Raw genomic sequence first — 22,970 nt, forward strand, 5'->3', positions numbered from 1 at the left:
AACAATACTGTAATAATTTTTTCAGCATCTCTTTCTCAAAGTATAGTGATTAGATAAACCTAGTAAGTCATGAGTGTGATAAGCAGGTTGTTATACAAGCTTAACTACTTTCTATCTTTCTTTTCTTTTATCATCCCATTGTACTTTCATGGGGGCAAACCATTTGTAAACCTATGAGCATACCTGATATTGGGAACTGAGCCTCAGCAAAAGCAGTGAAGAAATAAATTATTGAATGAAATGTACAATAGGAGTAAGGGAAGCTTAGCAGCTAATGAACTGCTTCCTATGCAACATCTCAGATCCTGTGCTACATCCATCCTACTAGGATGACAGTCAAAGAGCTCCATGTATATGTATCTGCAGACAAACACAAAATGAAAACCCCGAGTTTATCAATCTCATAGACAAAGAATAGGCAGAGTAAATGGGGAGCAGAGTAAATTGCTATCTAGATCTCTCTGTCCCTTCTCAAGATTTGAACAGCCATGAAAGTTACTCATTTCAAACCAAGCATATTAATTCATTCATAGTTTCTTATTAATGTAGTCATAAGTAGCACAATCATATTTACTTAGGTATTGAATATTTGTGGAGTATTATGGGTTTCCTGTCACTTATATGTGCATTAACTAAGGAAATGGATAACAATATGTTTACACTTTATATTTCTTAAATAGCTTGTAGTTACAACTGGATACATTATTTACACCTTCTTGTGCACACAACACACTTTATGAATTACTATTTTTTCTTCCAAAATAAAATTATCTAGTCTTGATGTTAATCAAGTGTATCTATTCTTGATGTTAATCTTGTGAAATAACCAAATGTGTCCCTTTTCACATAAAGCTTTTTTTTTTCATTTTCTCTTAGCTATGGTTATTCTCAGTAATCTGGAACCAAATACAACATACGAAATAAAAGTTGCTGCTGTAAATGGAAAAGGGCAAGGAGAATATAGTAAAATTGAGATATTTCAGACTTTACCAGTTCGTAAGTAATTTATTGTTTCGCCCTATGGGTAAATTAAGGTACTTTAAATCACATTGATTAAAATAAAGTTATTGGTGTTTTTTTTTTAGATTTCATATGGCATGTGCCTTTATGCATCACAAGTAAAATTTGACACAACTTAATGATATTCCTGAATTTGCTTATGACTGTCTGATAATTCTGCATAAATAGGATACACGAAGTAACTGAATTGTTGCTGTTCTGAAAGTAATTCTGGATTTCACAATTCAGTTCCAAATATTGGTGCTGATTTTTTTAAAAAAATTGACTGTAGAAAGTACAAGATTGAATAAATTACTGCTTTAATTACATAGGAATCAATTGAATCTAAGCGATGGATTTATTTAAATTACATGGCTAGTTTCTTAAAACATTTTATATGTACTTCAATTATTAATATATATGTGCATGCATACAGATACAAACATACATACACACATACACACACACACACACACACACACACACAACACACACTCTTGCAGAGTAAAGTTTCTGGACAATAGATTTTATTTAAAAAAATAGATTCTTTGCCAAAATAAGGATTCAAACTTTTTTCCTATATTAAATTGAATTTATGGAGAAGTCATAACTGACAATATGTACAGCTGCAATATGTGTTAACCAGATTATTTAGATCAGCTCCATTTTCAGCTCTCGAAACATCCAAGATACTGGATAAATATGTTAAACTTTTAAAACTAAAAAAAAAACCTCTGTTAGATTTTTGCTATCAATACATTTGAAATGCAGCTTTTAAGAGTTGATGGAATAAAGAATTAACAGCTCCTATACTGCTTAAACAATAGGAGAGTAATTTTACTTTTATAGAAGGAATGTTTGATTATGACTCATAGAATATCATAAAAATAATATTCAGAATTTTTTGCATTCCATGACATCTGTAATATATAGATTCTAATCTGTATAAGTAAAGATTGTCTAGGATTTTGTTGAAGGTGTAATAAGGACAATGCTTCTTTAAAAGCATGAGTTTACAATATTTTAAATTTACTACATATTGGGAGGAAGTAGTGGACTAAATAAATGTGATTGTTCAATAAAAGTTAAACTTTTCAGAGGATAATGTTATTTTGAATTACACAAGTGATGGAATTTAACATCTGCACAACATAAATGGATTCTCCATGCCCTTATTATAGTTAAGAGATTGATATTGCAATGTTGGAAAGGTAAATATATATGACCACTTTTACTCAGTGGATTAAATACCTGATTACACTTGCTGTGTAATTGTGCTTGGATTGCCAGTACCAGGCGTGTCAAACACATTAGGGTTGTGTTCGACCTTGGGGGCTGGGTGGCTGTGGCCAGGGTGGCTGTGGCCAGCTTGATGCCACTTGTGTTGGGAGTGCCTGTAATGGCCCAAGCACTATGCCAGTGAAAACAGCCTTCTGGCCTCCTGAAACCCTCTGCCAGCAAAAAAGGAGCTTGGGAGGCTGCCCGCGGCCTTCTTGAACACCATTTTTGGTTGCAATGGCTTCCTGCAACCCAAACTCTGCCAATTGAAACAGAGCTTTGGAGGGCTGCACAGAGCTTGGGAGGGCTGCACACAGCTCTCCCGAGCTCTGTTTTCACTGGCAGAGGTACTGTGGGCCGGGCTTTTGCTGTTTCCAGAGCAGCCCCATGGGCCAGATCTAAGCATCTTGTTGGCCGGATCCAGCCCCCAGGCCTTGAGCTTGACATCCCTGTTCTATACTATAGATGTAGACTTTGTATGGATAAACATAATGAAATTTATATTGAAAAATACTACAATGAAATAATGAGTAATGTATGCAAAATACTGTAAGTCAAAAAACATAGTAGCTGTATAAACACATTATTTATAAACACATTATTTAAACATTTATGTTTGTATTAAACAATTTATACATATTTGTAACTGTTTACTGCTGTAGCAACATATTATATTCTATATTTTCTTCTTTTGCATTTTTCACTTATTTTAAGGACCTATTATGAAATTTTGATAATGTATGTTTGTAATGTCTGTTTTGTCTCTCGTTGATTTCTTTATTTTTCTGTTTTTTAAAATAAAAATGTGTAAATAAGAAATAGGCTCTTTGCCTATTAACACATCTTTAATCACATTTTGTGATACGAGAGACAGAAATTCAGTTAGCTCAGATAGTCTTTTTTATTAAAGTGAATTTATTGTAGCGTTCAAATATTTTCAAGGATAGATTTATATAGAACTCATTGCAGTAACCCAGTTGAGATAATTAAGACATGAGTGACTGCACTCAGGGCCTCATAATCCAGGAAAGGGTACAACTGATGCACAACATAAAGTTGTGAAAAGGCCCTTTTAGCCACAACTGCCTTTTTGTAGTCAGCTTAATATTAGCTTTGCTCTGTGAGGATATGACCTATTTTTTTCAAAAACGGGCAATTGTAAAGGCAGGATGTCTGCTTATAACATCAGCATTTATAGATTTTCTATTATAATATAAACCCCAAATTTCAGGTCATTATATTTTGAAAGTTAACTTTCTATCTTTTATTAAGGTAGTTGTGAAATATTGATACAAAATATAAGTTCAAGTTTTTAAGGGAGCAGTAAATTGATCCAATTTTCAAAATTATATTAAAGAAAATATGAACAACTTAGTAGACTGTTGTATCATAATAGTATTATTTTCTTATTGCAGGATTATGACACAATAGAAATTACATTTTTCATAAAGAAATTCTTGGGCATGATTTATTCAATCCTTACCTCTGCTTCCTCATAGATACATCAGCAATAACATCTACAATTAAAGATAAAATTTGGTATCATTAGTGCATTGATCTACAGTGAATGTTTTTCCCCACATAGATCAATAAACATTCATTCTATGTAGGAGCACATAATTACGTTAATGGTTTTGTTGTTCTTTCATTTTTTCCCATTTTTTCTTCAATTTTTCTTCAGTTTCTCTCACTTTCAAAGTACAGAGTTCATATTTTTATACTTCTGCTACTTTCCTTCTACAGTGTGTACTTTCTGCTGTAAAGAAAATTATTTATCTTTTGGTCTATCAATCTATCAATTGATTGATCGATCAATCATCTTTACCAGCACTGTTGTTTATGAAATGGATTGTGGCTAAGAAACTATATTTTTAATATGGTGTATTCTGAATATATTTGTATATTAGGATATTATTTCAATATTACCAAACAAATATGATTTAAGGAAACTGACTGTGAACAACTCCCATCTCTAAATAATGTCTATAAATGCATATCTTATTTTGATTTATTTTAGGTGAACCAAGTCCTCCATCAATTCATGGACAACCAGGTAGTGGAAAAAGCTTTAAACTTAGCATAACAAAACAAGATGATGGAGGAGCACCTATTTTAGAATATATTGTAAAATATAGAAGTGTAAGTATTATATTAATAATTATACATAAATAACATGTCTTGATGCATTCTAGCTATGTTTGTAGAACTAAGCTAATAGAAGAAAATACTATTACAGAATATACACAATTATCATAACCAAAGATGGTGTATTAGTTAAAAAAATGATTAATAAAGACATGGCTGAATGAGAGTGGAGCTGAGCAGAGAGCCAACAAACCTTAAGTTTTCAGGACCTTCTGCATTTTCTGACAAGAAAATACAGTACAATGAAAGGAAGTACAGTATGTCCAGATGAAATCTAAAGATCTACAAATTTATCTTAATGAAGAAATCTGGACACAACACATATCTTCTAGAGATGAGACAGAGGAGGGCTTTCATTAGATAAAATTTCATTTTTGCATAAAAGCATGAGATTTTAATTTGTCTAGTGATCAATTTAGCAGAACATTCATTAGAAAGTTATAACAATTCTCAAATTTGAAAACTTGTGGCCTTGTTTGTAACCAAAACCAATAATCAGGTTCAGCTCTTCTGTGGTTTTCACATCCAGAATTGGTAAGCCTACTACCCAATTGATTTATCTATGTCTTTCAACTTTATTCATTTTAATTTATGACTTATGAACAAAGATAGAGGAATTTAGAGTGCCATATTGGCAATATCACATTCTTTTTCTGCTCTGTTAACACTATACTGCTGGGTGATTCCATTCAGGAAGGAATTATTTTTCTTTAGGAACCCAGTGCCTTCCTATTAATAATTTAGATATTGAACTATAATAGTTAAGTAATTTGTGTTATTAGATAAGGACCTTAGGTCTTTGCTTTCCTCTAAAACTTTAGTCTAGTTAAATCTGGTGAATCTTCCTTGGACTTCCTCATCTGTCCATAGATAGTGCCCAAATATTATGGAGCCTAGTATTTTCAGTTTTTTCTATCTGAATTTGAATAGCAGAGAATAGCAAATTCTAGAGAATTTGAATTAAATGTTAGGCTGCTGTTTTTAATCTTAATAGTAATAATATTTAAAAAATAAGAAGGAATTTCCTGACAGCGAGAATAATTAATCAGTGGAACAGCTTGCCTCCAAGAGTAGCAGATGCTCCATTTTAGAGGTTTACAAGAAAAGTTTGGACAACTATTCATCTGGTTGATATAGAAACTCCTAATGTGCACAGGGATTGGATTAGAAGGCATCCAAGGTCTCTTCCAGCCTTATGCTTCAATATCCTTTTGAGTTATCTGAGAATTTTTCTTTTCCATTCATTCCCACTTTAAAGGTGGAATGGTATGGCCTTAATCAATCTTGTAGTCCATAATGTCATTACTTGGAATATAAGTTGATCACATTTATGTTACCAACATAGTGGTCAGGTTACTTAGTGGCCAGAACTTTGGTCAAGAGTATTAAAGACTAAGAATTCTTTTTCAAAACCCTCATTATATATAGGGTGGGACTTAGTTCTACTAATATCAATGTCAATTTAGAGACAATCTGAAACAGCCATCTTTATTAGCAAGATCAGAACTGCTGATGTTCTGTTCAGGTGAATTCACTCTTTACATAGTCCTTTGTCCTTTGTGCTGCAGTGGTTTTTGAAGCGGTGACGTAAATAACATTTTAACCTTTTTCTAGGGCAGAATATCCCCCATTACATGGTCCACACCAAGAAATCAACTCCACAGGAAAGCTAAAGTTATTTTTTACTGAGATTAGCCTTAGTAATATTGAATCTTGCAAGTCTTGATTGCTATACATCTTCCCCTTTTTATAGCTTAATTTCAGAAGTGTCTCTCTGAGAAGCTTCTTAATGTTATCTCACACTTAATTTAAAATTTCTTCAGATCCTTCTATCTGCAAAATGGTTCCTACATATCTGCATAAAAAATCATTTTCCTCATTCTATATAGACCTCCAGAATTGAATTGCAAAAATCCAAACATGAATTAGATGGCATTGGGTTTTATGTATCTCTTTGATGCCAACTAGTAGCATTCATGATTGAAGTTGTGTAAAAAAAGATGGGGAAGATGGGAAGCATGGAGCATGGTCATGCAAAAATATTGATCTAGTGACTGGTAGAGAAAAGGCTATTTTGGGGGGGGGGAGTTCAATCCAGACTTTATAGATAAAGGGTCCTAATTTGTAGAGATTCCAGCTCAGAAGCTGCCTCTGGCAATCAACCAATCTTTAGTGTTTTCTCCTATATTTGGCTGATCATGACAGGATATGACAGCATGATCAGGACAAAAAAAAGCTGGGAGAAAAAGACAAAAACATACTTAATCAAGAAAAATAACCTAGAGACAAGGAAGATCAAAAAATCACTGGAAATTATAAATAAGTAAAATCATCAAACATGAAGCTTGAATTGTACACTACAGGCAGATTCTACAACTTCAGTGAAATCACAAACATATCACTCCATTAACAGAAACGTCAATGAACCAGCCAACTTCTGACATAGAAGAAACTGTGCAGCTCTTTTTGGGTACAGCTATGGGGCAATTAAAAGAAATAAGGAAGAATGCAACTTGGATAATGGACATGGAGAAGGAATAAAAAAAACTGAAATGAAAGAACTTGCAACAACAGCAGGAATGATGGAGAAAAGGGAAAGAATACCTGAGAGACAGCAAGAAGATACACTGAAGTTAGTCAACCATGAAAGCTTACTGAATTCCAAAGAGATCAAACTGACCTAAAAAGAAATATAAAATTTAGCACAGAAAAAAGACATGGCAAAGCAAAGTGCTATATGGCCAGTACACAAAAAAGTTAGCAAGCAAAGTCTATAACCGCAAGGCCTGGAAATGAATAAGAACAGGAACGTTGAAGAAAGAGACTAAGGTCTGAGGAAGACCAAGTTTTCAGAACAAATGCATACTAAGCTAGAAATGAGAAGACAGCAATTAACGGCAAATGCCATCTTTGCAAAAAGCTGATTAAACAATGGGCCATCTAGTTACCTGCTGAAAAAAGTTTGTACAACAACAGCATGACAAATCAGCAAGAATGGTACTTTGGAATATCAGCGAGAAATACCACTTGTCTGCAGGCAAAAGCTGGTAAGCCCACGAAATAGAGAAATCAATAGAAAATGAAGGAGCTAAAGTGCTCTAGGACTTTAGAATTCAAGCAGACAATAATCTACCACACTGATCTCTAATTTAACCATTGTTAATATGGAAGACAAAAAAATTCTAGATGGTTGACATTGGAATATCTGGGCACAGTAGATTAGAAGAGAAAGAACTGGAGAAAATCACAAAATACAAAGACCTGCAAGTAGAAATAGAAAAATTGTGGCAAAATAAAGCAAAGGTAATACCAAGAGTCATAGGCACATCAGGAGATCAATTAAACAGTATTAGCATTGACATAATCATCAACAGTCATTTGCAGTTTTACTTGAAATGGCTAACATCCTTCGATGATACCTTTATTTTTAGAATATATGCCTATTCCAGGTCCTGGGAAAAGACTTGATATGTGGACAAAAATGCCCAATCCAGTCTAAACATCTGACTGACTGCACACACAAATGTAATGATTCATTACTTATTTATGCCACTCAACTCCCAATAAGCGCAGTTACTGCTTCAATTAGTCATTTTGTTCTGAAACTGTATTTTGAAGTAACAGCATTTTGTAATGGAAATGCTATGAGTAACTGCAATAAAATTATTCAGTCCCACTTGAATCATTTAAATAGTGACTAATTTAATCTTAAATTATAATATAATGCACAAATGTATAAAACTTCAATGAAAACCCATATTGCCTGGATTCAACTCTACCTAATCCACATGAGCATTGCCTCTGAATGTCATCTCTGAATTTTTGTCAATTTTGCCCTTCAGTATGGCTAACATGAGAGTGTTAAAGCAAGATTAGGAAAGGACTCATACCCACATGAGGTAAATAAGAAAGTAAAAAATATTTGCAATGTAAGACTGCAGTCATTTAGCCATGTGATTTCTAAATTGTGACCTATATTATGGGTAATCCTGTCTACAATCTTAAATCTGCACTGGCTTCCTGAGGGCAATAAACAGGTATAACAGAAAGCCATATTGCACTTTTTTTTTCATTGGAAATTTCATGGAATCATATCCCACCAGTATAATAGCTATGCAGCATCCGGAATAAAGTATCCTCCCTTGTTTCAGTGAAATTTTAAAATGGCAACTACACTGTCATAGGCCATAAGGGAAGCATAAGCTGCATTACCTTTTTTGATTCTATATACTTGAAACATCTAAATATTTAGAATGCTTAGTTTGTTTATTTTTATAATTATCTGTCCTCTAATTATGGGTTGTATTGCTATTTTAGGATAACTGCCATTTGCTTTCTAGTGATTTATAGTCAATTCCTCCTCCTCCCCCTTCCTAAAATGAGCCAGAGGCCCTATGGCAGTTTTACTGCCAACTGTGTCAAGCAATTGGCACTGAGAACATTCCCAAAAGATCAGGATCCCAGCTTAGAAGTGCTCTTTAAGTAGATTTGTTATCTGAATTTGCTTTCAGGAATTAGCCCTGGCAATGAATGGCTTCCATAGCTAACTGAGTCAGCTTTGAATGCAAAAATTTGCTTGCATTTCTTTCATTTATGCCCCAGCTATATTATTATATCCCTGTGATGAAAGTCTGCTCTTCATTCTGGTATCTTAAAATTTCAAGTGAAGCAAAAGGTTGTAATTGGCCATGTAATGGGGGCAAGATTCAGGAATTACTATGCCTGTACTAAAAGATCTAGTTATCAATTGCCCTAAAGACACAATTTAAGGTGCAAAATGTGTACCTTAAATTGGATTTTTAACTATCACCAACATCCAACCAAAAGTAGCCTAAGGATGGGACAGTAAATTGGATGATATTCCGTGTCTGTCCTTTTCATTAGTTAGAAAATACATATTTGTACTTTCTGTATTTGAAGGTGATGATAATGATAATGGGAGTTTTACATCAATGTTGGAAGTTTCAGACATGGAAATAGGATTCACAAATATAGCATCACAGTGGTAATATATGGGCATCATAGTTTCTTATAGTGTTTAGTAATTATTACCAGAAGATATGATATTTCAAAGTAACAGGATTTATATATGAGCAATGTAAATATTTTGCAACCTCTGAAATAGTGGCTGAGAATTTATCTTCTTGTATATGTACCATATATACCTCTCACCTTTTATTGCACATGTTTGTGCAATCAAAGATCAAATAATACTATAAGAAAGTGAATTAAGGATATGATATAAAGTGTTTTCAATTAATGTATGTACATGATAATAAACCTAAAGCACAATTGTTTACCAGAAATTGTTGTGCTTTCTGACATCTGTGCACCATATTTTGCTACTTTCTAGATCTGACCTTTCATATGAATTAAATTCTTCCTTCCCATATATACTATTTTTGGATAGTGAAAAAAATTAAGTGTTATGAAATAAAAATCACATATTTTCATTCTATAAATCAAGACAGTGTTATAATTTTGGCTTTCTACTTATTGATAAAAAATATTTCTGTGTGTGTGCTTATGTTTGCATATTTCTTTGCTTGAAATATATGTTTGTATATTTATTATTATCAGGTATAACTTTTTTTTTACTGAAACTTCATTTTTTATTAATAAAATAAGTTATAGTCAACATTTGCAGATTATTGTTTACTATTACCATTTGCTTAACAATTGAATAATATTGTTTTATGTAACTATTTTAGTTCATGCACAGATGAGGTATATTGATTGGTTTATTGATTCTGGTAGGGCATGAGAGAAAGCAACTATAATATAATGTAGCATAAAATCATACCATATCAACCTTTGGAATATTATTATATATTATATATATATATATATATATTATTATATTATATTATATTATTTTAGCTAGTCTATTAGCATTTTCACATTTGAATTCTTTGAGACCTATTGGATATAGGCTATCAAACCTAATAATTTGTTAACTGCCAAGGTATCCTAGTAATATGATCTGACATATATTTAATGTGAAGACCAAAAATTGAGATTTGCATTATATTAAACATTTTACATTGTTTATCCCTATAATCCTTACATGTGTTCATTATAATATGCAATATAATATAAACCAGTGGCTCACGCACCTTGTAATAAATTAAAGATGAGACCTACAAAGTTGTTTGGCTGTGTATATAAATAAGTTGATATTTGAAACAGGAATATTGCTATTTCAGTGAAAGTACATAACAACTTTGTTGCCAGAGAATATGCATTTTGTTCCAAGATTAAATGTTTAAGTAAAAAGAGTCCGGGTTTTCATAACCTAATTCTAAATACAGTTTATAAAGATTTAAGATTAGATGATTCTCTGTGCACAAGAGGAAAATAATCATAGTGCCTGATTTGAAATAATTGCAAATCAATATTAAAAATATTCATTATAAATATTAGTTCACCATAATTTCAACTACTATTCAAACTTTACAGAAAGATAAGGAAGAGCAATGGCAAGAAAAAAAGGTTCATGGTAATAAAGACTTCATTATTCTTGAGCATTTGCAGTGGACAATGGGCTATGAAGTGCAAATTACTGCTATAAACAGACTGGGATATTCTGAACCAACTTTATATGAGTTCATCATGCCACCAAAGCCCAATATTATTACAGGTAAGTTAAATTTTAATATGTTATCTAGCAGTTACGTCTACTTTTACTTTTAACAGAGGTTAATATGCTTTTAAACTCCTTTATAAATCATTAAGGCTTTCCATAAACTTTGTTTGTGACTGGTGGAATAAACAGATAACTCTTTATTGTGTTTTACATGCTAATCAATATTTATCACAAAAGCCTAAATCATCATTATACAATTTACTAATTATAGCCTTTTTTAACATCAGAATTTTTGAACAATTTGGGGGGCATCCAGATATAAATGAATATTATAAAGAGATTTTCCAGAGTTGGCGAGAACGATATGCAACTTACTAACAGTTTTTGTAAAAAAGAAAAGAAAAGAAACACTAATCTTTGTATAAGACCCCTCCTTCTACATGAAGCAATATTAATGCATGAAACAGTGTGTAAAATATTTTCAGTTCGATGTGTTTTGTTTAAAATAGCTGTCTGATATTAAGCATGATATTGGAAAACTGCCAGCTAGGCTGAAAGGAGAGGTCAAGCGAGGACCTAACTTGGAGTTGTTGCACAGCATCTAGTGAGATAAGCTTGATCTTTTCCAAGAGCCATGAAGATTTATTTTGTTATTTCCAGGGGAAGGGAAGTAGTTTGGTGAGATTCTTGTAACATTACTGGTAGAATATAAAGTTACTGATTTCAGCTACTCACGTGTGGCTCTAGTTGGTTGTGCCTTACACATAATGACATTTAATGAAATGTAATTATACAGTATTAACATCTTTGCCTGTAAATTAATTATGCTACTTACAAAATTTAGATGAGGTCTTTGAAATGAAAAAAGGACACATTTTCATGAATAAATAAAACAACAAAAATAAAATCCTAGACATGAAGTGTAAATTAAATTTCAACAGCATTCAGTAGCTAGAGGCAGGACAACATAACTTTGTTTATTTTGCAATGAACAAACATTTTTAATGCAAGATTTATTATGACATTTTAAAAGACCATTGGCTTACCTGAACGTACCTTCTATGTGCACCTCTTGGAGAATCCAAGCATGGGTTTAACTTTTGTCCACTACCCTTGAGACTGAGTTAAAAAAAGTCTTGGCCATGCCCTTTCTAGCTAGAGCCCAGTTTTTTAACTCAGTCCAGCCTTGGAAAGACATAAATAATTTTTCTCTAGGCAAACATTATTATTAAATTCTAGATAGAATTGTTTATTTACAACCCTCTTAACAACATTAATTCTAGAATTAGAGTAAAAAATAGATTGTGGATTATTGGATGCAGGTGAGTGTGCTACCCCATCTGAATCTGAGACAGATTTGAAAAGCAGTTGTGAAAAAGTGAATTGTGATAATAATGGCTAATGCAAGTTTATTTTTTGAAGTGCTAAATGATTATATTCTTACAAAAGTAGTCAAAGTAGAAAATATTACACCAAGCTTACATTAAGATGCCTAAATCTTCGCAAATCTCCAAACTTCAGAAAGCAGAGATTGACTGATGGATGTATTTGTTTAGTCATTCATTCTTTTTGAGCTGTCATTAATTTCATTAGAATTTACTTGTGATTGCCCTCAGTCTAGGCAACTTTTAGTTAGCACTCTGGACCATTTTCAGTCCAGGTTCAATTTGGATATAGTCTAATCGTACTCATCCTCATCTTCTTTTTGACTTTTTGCTGATATAGTGTGAGGTTAGCCAGAAATTACTAGCTTAATTTCCTCTGGGCAGCAAAATTTAGTATTTTGCACTATATCTTTGCTTGCCTGTCTGCTTTCATTTGTTATGCAGAAGACGTGTGGAAATTTTCTGAAGTATACTTACGGTAATAATTAACCAGGATTATGTGGCTGCTTCAGCATCTGTTTCTGGCTGTTTCTGTATGTGTTGGCATGCAGAATTATTTTACATTGTTTTTATTTCAACAAAGCAAAGAAGTTATTCACACAGACACATATGGAAAGAACTGGATGCTGCTATTATTTAAAATCTGGAAAAAAATCTATGAAGAATTGCTTAGTCTTATTCTCTATCTTCCCTGTTCACTTCCTTTGAATATATTGCCAGAAGAGCTTTTTACAATATTATAATATAAATTTGAGATTTCATATATTCCTCCCCAGTCTTTCAAGTTGGGATTCTTTACAGGACAGATGTAGGCTTCAGTGCTACTGACTTCAGTTTTAATAGGCATAATGATTTATATCCTTTGATTTTTCTATGCTTTTTTGCTTACTTGCAATAATATCTGAGTTAGAGTCTCAACTACTTTTGCTATCTTTTGTCAGGCATTATACAAAAAATCAATAAAGAGTTGTGATCTCTATTAATGTACATAATTGATAGTCATATACCAAACAAGTAAATCAAAATCTGAAAAATGTTAACCTTATAGATTTAAAATTGAAGTCACATAAAATTTATGCATGATCAAAAACATTTTTTCACAATATATAAATAGAAATTAACTAGCAATAGATTAGTAGTATTAACTGTTAATTAATATTAACTATGAATGAGAGAATGTTTCTCATTATTATTTTTTAAATCATGCAAGAGTTGAAGAGGAGAAAAATAAGATAATGCATGAGACACCTAGAAATCTGTTTTGTTCAGCCAAAATGCTTATTGATTGGAATGGTCTGATGTGAAGAAAAATATTTAATTCTATATTCTTCAAAAGAATCTATATTCTATACATGACAGATGGTTTTCTTTTCCTTTGGAAGAGTTGGGATGGCTGATGATGAAGAAAATCACTCCACACGCATTACAGAACTCATGCTGGCTTTTCTCTCTACATAGCCTTTTTGTGACCTTGATAGAGAAAAATCTTGATTGTCCTACCAAATGTTACTAACTATCTGCAGATTCCTTGCAGCAGAGTGATCCAGGATTCAATTAACACAGACCACCAGCACATAGATTATATTAAAGACTTCAAGGGATGCTCATTCCATCTATGAATTAATGGGACTTGTTTCATTTCCCCCCCCCAGTTTCTTTAAAATGCTTTAAGAATAGGTATTCATACGCACAGCATAATACATTTGCCAATGTTAGATGCATATACATTTAATAAAGTTTTTCTAAGATACTTCCAAAATTGCTTTTTCAAAAGGCAACTGGACTTTGTTTTCCTTGAAGACATTTCCCTTCTCTTCCAAGAAGCTTCTTCTGTTCATAATTAAAAAAGCTTCTTGGATGAGAAGAGAAACATCTTCAAACAAAACAAAGAAAGTCCAGTTTGAAAAAACACCTTTGGGACAATCATCACATGGATGACTCTCCATAGATTTTTTGGGGGGTGGGTGGGTTTCTAGGTGCTTGAAACATTTAAATATTTAAAATGGATAACTTGTTAATTTTAATGATTATTTTATTATTATTGTTTATGATTATTAAATAATTATGATTATTTTCCAAGATTATTTCCTAAGTGACCTCTTGAAAAGGTTTTAACTCTACCATTTGGTATGGCTTTTGGTTCAGTGTTGTCTTGTTCTATGGTATACTTCGTCCACCATGCTCAGATTTCTTTTCTAGCCCAACTCTCTTTCCTCCTCTTCCTGGGAATGTTTACATCCATCACACATTCTTCTGGTGTTGGTTGATCCTCCCCCCCATTTTTGTCATTAATCTTCAACTTTTCAGCAACCCTAATTACCAACATTGCTCTCTGTGAATCTAGGGTGGGGGTAAGGGAGAATATTCTAGCTGCCTAACCTGTCTCTTTGCCACAAATGATGAACATACTAGCTTGCAGATAATTTAAGGAGTATTTGTATAACATAAGCTGCAAACGAGGCTGACTACCAATAAAACAAAAACAAACATACATAAAATCTCTTACTTGGATTCTTTAAGTCTGCAGATGGATAAAAATAATACATCTGCCAGAACCATTTTCAGATATTTGAAAAGAGCTATCATATTTCCTATCAGTTATCTTCTCAAAGCTCCAGAGATTCCCCTCATCATTTTATTGCTATTTTTCTGAATAAGTTCCAGCTTTTCTGAAAATTTTGTGATTGGGCCTCCCACAGCTGAGCATAATAGTTAAGATGGGCTTTGACCAAAACAGAATAGAGTGAAATGATAGTTAAGATGGGCTTTGACCGAAACAGAATAGAGTGAAATGATAGCTTTCCCTGATTTAGAAATTATTGCATTTCTGTTCTTTGAAAGCATTCTGTTCTGCTTGCTCATCAACTACTATTTCAAAATATTTTTTTACAAATACCATGCCATTACCAAATCCAGTATCACCACCAGGTCTCTGGGCCATCTGATTTTTGTTCTCTCAGTGAAAACCTTTCACTTTATTCTTTTACAATTCATTCTATTACTCTCAACCCATTCTTCCAGCTTTCTCAAAATACTATTTTTTCTATATTCTAGTAGCGTAACTTTTTAACACTTTTATTAGCATTTACAAATTTCATAATACACCTTCCATCTGTCCATTAAAATAAGTAATGACAGAGTTACATTAAAAAAAAGACAGAACTTTGATTCACTAGTAACTACATCACAAGTTCTGGGATACCATAGACCTGACTGTTTTGCATATACATATACATACACACACACACACACACACACACACACACACACACACACACAGATGCTTTTTTCCCCCTGCTCATTGTCCTGAGCAAATTACATTTCCTTGTTTAATTTTTTTTTTTAAAAAATCATATATTGGAATAAAAATCACATATCACAGTGATCTGAAACAGTGATCTGAAGCAATGTATAAGTTACCCTAACTGTAAACCTACAATGCCTACATTTGTGAATATCAGCAGTTTGAAAGTTGTGTACTTTATACATTCTGTTCAAACACATTCTTCAGCAAATCACTTTAATTCTGACCCCATAGAACCCAAACTGTAAATAAAGTTTCAAAAAGAAGAGTTAATAATAGAAATGAATTTGGTTAAAAATATATGTGGGTAGGTCATAGTATATTATGTAAATAAAAATGATCTTTTAAAAAGCTGAATGATTTGGTTATCATTTAGCAACTTATGTACAAAGCAGTGGTGGATTCCGGATCCCGGTGCAACCGGTACATTGCAACGGGGCTGGGCACCCATCACGTGCACGCGTGCAGTGCGCGCATATGTAACCACTGCCCATGACCCTCCAGCTGCTTGGCAGAGTGTTGCGCAGGCACTGTACGCTCCGTGCGCATGCGCAAATATCCCAGTCACCTCAAATAGCGGTAAGGGGAATGAGCGTGTGGGTGGACCCTCCGGAGCACCGCATCCAGTGGTGGGATTCAGCCAGTCCACACCTATTGGGGAGAACCAGCTGTTAACTTTCCAAGCAGTTTGGAAAACCGGTTGTTGGAAGAAATCTCATTTTGTTTTTTTCCACTTTCCAGGGCTAATCCTGTAAGGAAGGCAGGAAGGAAACATTCTGTTGTTGTTTCTAGCCTAATCTTTATTGCCCTGTTTACAGAAACTGCTCTCTGGTTAACCCTTAGTACATTGTAACAGCTAAGGTGAACCGCCCATCGATGTGAGTGACATTGAGTTGGCCATGCCCACTCAGTCACATGACCACCGAGCCCCACCTACCCAGCTGGTCATTAGGTCAGAGAACCTGTTGTTAAATTATTTGAATCCCATCACTGACCGCACCAGAACAGTATCCCACGACTGGTAAAAAGCAGAATAATATATCATCAATAATACTTAATACTTGAGATTTTGGTGTTAAAATTTATCCTAGAATTATTCTGAAATGTGGTCTGAAATAGACATTAAAATAATACAATAATAGCACCAATTCTATAATAAACTCAGGGATTAAAATTCCTAATTTTAACATTGAGTGTTAAACTCTGATCTTCCTGAGCAACTTAATATGCAAATTTAATATTTCATTGCCAGGATTAATAAATGCAATCCTGTCATTTTTCTACTTGCAGGTAAATCATTTTATAGAAGTATTATACTGTATTAACTCCATGTAACTGAACATAAATCATTGAGACTAAGTAATTTGTAGAGTGAGTTTAGTGAAATATTGTCACTTTTAGCTGTCACTTCTAGTTATATGGATACTCAGTACAGGTGAGTTCAAAAGAATTCTATTACATTTTCAGTGTCCTTCCTGAACATAAGATGTAAGTAAACTGTAATGATTAAATGACAGCAATTGCAATAGTGTGATAATATGATATTCCTGTTCATGGCTGCAAGATAGCAGCCTAATGAACTTGATCTCTCTATTATAGTTCACAGAGGAAATTACCACAATTTTAAATCACTGTTTATCTGAAATTCATCTTACTTTTTAAAAGCCTTTCATTTATCTATAGTTTCAGCATTCTATATTAAAATGATTGCTTTAAGTAACTGACTGGCATTGTGTAAATATTGCATTAATTATTTTTCTCTTTTTTTCTTTCTCACTCTCACTGTTTTTCTTTTTACACATACTTTTTTCTCATTTTTTTTCAACTTTTCAATCCAATTTTATATCAATTTTCATCAAAGCAGATACTTGCTGTGAAGCCCATAAAGGTGGAAATGGAAGTCAATCACTGCAGCTGAATGCTGCTGGTTTTGTTTTCTTGATAGTTATACATATATTGTGTGTTTCTTAATACTTTTGGTGAACCTAGCCCATCGTGATGCATTTGTTCTGTGATTTAAAAAAAAATCTAAAATAGTATGCATCAAATTAGATTAGATTTTAAAATATTTGTTATGTTATACTAGCACTACAGCAACTGGAGATACTGCACGAATATTTCTCACAAGTGTTTTTTTTAGTGAAGAAACCATAAATTATAAATTTGCTTTTTGTTAGATATAATTTGATGTAAAGGCTTCATTGCCTAGAAACATATTATAACTCAAAGATGACCCCTACCAAGCTAAAGTGTGTCCTTGGTTCATCACCATAAACAGTTTCAAATAAACATATGATTGGTTGCTTGTAGTGTGTTTTAAAGTAAAATATTTTCTTCTCATCTAACTTCAGTTTTTGCCAATCAATATATAGTTATTAATAGGATTATGAAATCACCTGTATGTTATGTTTAGCATATAATCGGAGCCTTATTAAATATTTGGTTTCATCTAAACTACTATGCATATTGCTGTGCCTTTATGAAAATGTGTTTATATGCGATATCTTCCTTATTACATCATTCCTTTTAAAAAAATTAGTAAAGTTCAGCCTTCACTTACATACTATACATGCTAATAAATAAGTGTCTTCAAAAAGGTTTCTTCCTCCACTGAATAATCAAATAGATTTTTGCATGCCTCTCTGTAATATATGTAAGATTATCTCTGCCATTAAACAAATAATTTAAAAAAGATTGTACTGTGATTATATATAAACAATACCAAATAAAGACACTGCAAAATATCACTGAAGTTAGAGGAAAGACCAGAAAATATAGGATCCATTTTCTTATGAAATTTTAGACCATATATTTTTTACCTAATAGAGGTGAAACTCAAAAAATTAGAATATCATGCAAAAGTTCATTTATTTCAGTAATGCAACTTAAAAGGTGAAACTAATATATGAGATAAGGCTCATTACATGCAAAGCAAGATAGTTCAAGACATGATTTGTCATAATTGTGATGTTGCTCTCATCAGAAAAGAGGACTTTGGACCACTGAGCAACAAGAATTTGGACCATTGTGCTTCATTAAGACCAGGGTCAACACAGCCGTCTACCAGGAGATTTTGGAGCACTTCATGCTTTCTTCCGCAGACGAGCTTTATGGGAATGCTGACTTCATTTTCCAGCTGCCCACACTGCCAAAAGCACTAAAACTTGATTCAATGACCATGGGATTACTGTCCTTGATTGGCCAGCAAACTCACCTGACCTGAACCCCATAGAGAATCTATGGGGCATTGCCAAGAGAAAGATGAGAGACATGAGACCGAACAATGCAGAAGAGCTGAAGGCCGCTATTAAAATATCCTGCTTCAACACCTCAGCAGTGCCATAGGCTGATAGCTTCTATGCCATGCCACATTGAGGGAATAATTGCTACAAAAGGGGCCCAAACAAGTACTGAGTACATATGCATGCCTATACTTTTCAGAGGTCCGATATTGTTCTATGTACAATCCTTGTTTTATTGATTGCATGTAATATTCTAGTTTTCTGAGTGGTGGACTTGTGGTTTTCATGAGCTGTACACCGTAATCATCACAATTATGACAATTCCTTGTTTGAACTATCTTGCTTTGGATGTAATGAGTCTTATCTCATATATTAGTTTCACCTTTTAAGTTGCATTAATGAAATAAATGAACTTTTGCATGATATTCTAATTTTTTGAGTTTCATCTGTATATATAATATATAATTTACATATTGAAAAATTGAAACTTTTGTATTTTTGCACAAACAGCTACTTTGTTATGCTAAAGTCTTGGTAACTCCCCCTTATAATTTTTTTGTATTCTAATCAAAATATTTCAGACAATTAAATCCTCTAAATATTATAATATTAATATTATTGTAATATATATAAAATATAGCCATAAACTAAAGCAGTTTGCTCCATGCATACTCATGCAAACACAAATATCCTCTAAATGTCATCATGACCTTTACTTCAAATGTCATTAAATTTTAAGGCATCTTTCAATGTTATGATGAAATGACTTGCAGAGAAATTGAAAATCAAAATACAAGATGTCAGATTTTTGATCTTGCAAGGGTATTACTTCAAACCTCATAAACATATTTACTTTGTTACCAAGATGTAGAATGTAGCCTAAAAAACCTTTTTCTAATAAATACCTGCAAACGGTAATATTGATAACACAAGGTAATTCCCATATCAAAACCTGATAATACATGTGGTTTTTTTAAAATAGAAGTTATGTAATAGGGATAATTAGACTATTTCATGCTTCTACCAGATAAGAATAGTTCTGTTACTTTAATTCTAAACAATAATTAAAAAAAAACCTGCAACAAATCTTGCCTAGTTGCACCAGCTCTGTCATTAGCATTCTCTATGGAACGGTTTTTGGGTTGGGAGGGATATTGGCTCTTTTACAGAGATTGGAAGAATGAGGTTCAAATTCATATTGGTCAGAGAATCTTACTAAAAATACATAATTCTGTGAATTCCATTCTGCTGGGATAAAAACCAGCAATGACTCACACTATTTCATTCCTTTATTAGTCTGGCAAATAATAAATAAATAAATAAATAAATAAATAAATAAATAAATAAATAAATAAATAAATAAATAAATAAATAAATAAATAAATAAATAAATAAATAAATAAATAAATAAATAAATAAATAAATAAATAAATAAATAAATAAACAAACAAACAAACAAACAAACAATAAATCATTGAACACTATGACATTTTGGTTAAAATAAATGTTATAGCTTTGCTACTTTATTTAACAGAAATAAAAGTTAAAGTTTAGGCTTCCACTTAAATTCTTATATAAGAATTATTTTAAGTTTCTTAACATTTTTCAAAACCAATTAATGAATTTAAAATCTAAAATTAGTTCTAAATATATTCATTTCTTTTTCTTATTTAAGATGCAGTTCTCTTCAAACTTAAACACGTTGTGTTTACAGATAGTCCTTGATTACAACTACAACAGGGAGAAAAAAGTCACAGCACAGTCATTACAGGAAGCATCACGTTATCAATTTTACAAGCTTTTTGTGGTGCTTTTTTAAAAAAATTACTATAGTTAACTAAGACATCCCATGATTGTGACTTGCAAATGTCTTGTCTGGCTTCCCCATTGACTTTGCATGTGAGAATCCAGCTGGGAAGGTTGCAAATGATGTTCTTTTGACTATAAGTTGTTGTGACCATTGTAAATGTGCAATGATTGCCAAGAATTCAAATCATCATCATGTCACCACGGGGATAGTGACTGTTTAAATATGAGGACCAGTCATAAGTCGCTTTGTTCAGCACTATCATGACTTCAAATGGTTGCTGAATTTTGGTTGTTAAGCAAAAAACTTCCTGTGCTTGAAAAAAAAAAAAAAATTGTCCTGAATTCCATGGAGCTGACTTCTGAAAATGAATTAGAACATTTTAAAATATGCATAGAATTGTTCAGCTTCAGTGGAAACATATTGCTAATTTTGGTGATTGAAGGAATTTATAGTTGCATTTTTTAGAAAAGAGAAACAAGGAAAATAAAACTGATGAATATAAACGTTTGGGAAATTTTCCCATGGACACAGACTTGCACTGTATTTATCTTAAAGAAATATTAAATTGAGAGATTTGAAATTAAATATGTATCTTTGGTATTAGGGAGAACATTAACCTATTTCAGGTTACATCTGATAGATATTGCATACAATTTCTGTATAGAATTTCACTTTTTCGTTTGGGAAAATGTAACTAACTCATAATAGAAAGAAGTTGAAGTGTTCAAACAGCATTATAATTCTATTTTATCATGTGCATGTTTCTTTAATGTAATGTAGATAATAAGGCAGCAGCTATAATATTAGATTTCTAAAAATTGCAGCCCAGGATCGACGTATTAAATATCTTCAGACAAGAAGCAGAATCTATAAGACAACAGGAAATTCTGTTCCCAAATATATCTCACTTCCACTGATCCATCTTTGCCCCAGTTAATGGTAATCTGTGACTATTGATCACTAGAATCATTTCCTCTTCTAATTTCCAGAGAGGGTGGCTAGGCGAAAACATCCACTGAAAAAAAAAATTGCAACACAGAGAACCTGAATTAGGTTGTTCATCTTATATCTTCACCATGGCAAATTTATTGGTAGCAGGCTTCAGGTATTCAGGCTTCCTTTCCTATTCCATAACCACCAAATGGCTTTCTCATCACTCTAATCATGACCTTTGTAACTAACCTTTCTAAAAGTGACATGGAACAGTATAAAACAAACAAGATCTAGTACTTATCCTTCTTGACAAGTTACCCAATTGGAGTTTGTAAACATGGTTTGCATGACAGGAATGGGCAACTTCAGATAACTATAAGCACTGCTGTCCTATTTTCCTTTTTCTAGACCAATACTACATTTTGATTGGCACCTGAGCAAATGTTATAACCATTGTGCTAGTAAAAAAAATTGGTTTTTTCAGGAAAAAAACAGGAAATAAAGAAAAGCATTTTTTTAATTTTAAAAATGATTTTTGTATCTGTACCTTATGTATTTTGATGGTCTCTCTCTCTCTCTCTCTCTCTCTCTCTCTCTCTCTCTCTCTCTCTCTCTCTCTCTCTCTCTCTCTCTCTCTCTCTCTCTCTGTGTGTGTGTGTGTGTCTGTATTTGTGTGTGTAGGAATGGGGTCAGGGGTGGGTTCCGGCAGGCACTACTGTCGGTTTGCTCATGGGCGTGCTGCACACATTCTTGATATACACTGCATGCACAGTGCAATTAGAATTGTTCTGTGCATGTGCAGAAGCAAAAAAACAAGATAGCGCCGCCAGAGAACCAGTTCGGGGGCATGGCAGTCTGGGTCTCTTCCAGTTCCAGCAACTCAGGCCGCCAAACCACTACTGGTTCAGCCAAACTGGGCCAAACCGGTAGGAACCCACCACTTGTACACATACACAGAAATACACGTACAATGTCAATTATTTAGGGATAGCATTGTCTCAAAGGCATTGTCCAAGAGTCTATCTGGCAGCTGCTGCTAAAATATCTCAGTGCAAATAGTTTTCTTCTAAAGACACCCAGTGACCAGAAAAATTATCCAATCAGAATATTGTGAACAAACAAGGATAGTATATGACATTAATTCTAACACTTATGTTACCTATAATACTGGCATATACAATAATAAACAAGACAAAGTTTGATAATAACAAAGAACTTGCCCCGCTTTTGGAATGAAGAAGAGAAAGAAAGCCTGCAAATATGAGACTTAGAGCTCTAAACTAATTGA

The 22,970-nt window shown here is 32.9% G+C and overlaps 1 protein-coding gene across 2 annotated transcripts in view; it reads left to right on the forward strand.

Moving 5' to 3' along the window:
• NCAM2 (neural cell adhesion molecule 2) overlaps nt 1–22,970 on the forward strand; it is a 169,872-nt gene that overhangs the window by 120,779 nt on the left and 26,123 nt on the right. For both annotated transcript variants that reach the window (XM_087721558.1, XM_087721557.1), the window contains exons 13-15: nt 877–996; nt 4,295–4,416; nt 10,882–11,062. In XM_087721558.1, the coding sequence (XP_087577684.1) occupies nt 877–996; nt 4,295–4,416; nt 10,882–11,062 (423 nt within the window). The remainder of the gene's footprint in view (nt 1–876; nt 997–4,294; nt 4,417–10,881; nt 11,063–22,970) is intronic.

This window comes from Thamnophis sirtalis, unplaced genomic scaffold (genome assembly GCF_051295495.1).
Source record: "Thamnophis sirtalis isolate CommonGarterSnake01/CBP01778 unplaced genomic scaffold, rThaSir2_p1.2 scaffold_8, whole genome shotgun sequence".
NCBI lineage: Eukaryota > Metazoa > Chordata > Lepidosauria > Squamata > Natricidae > Thamnophis > Thamnophis sirtalis.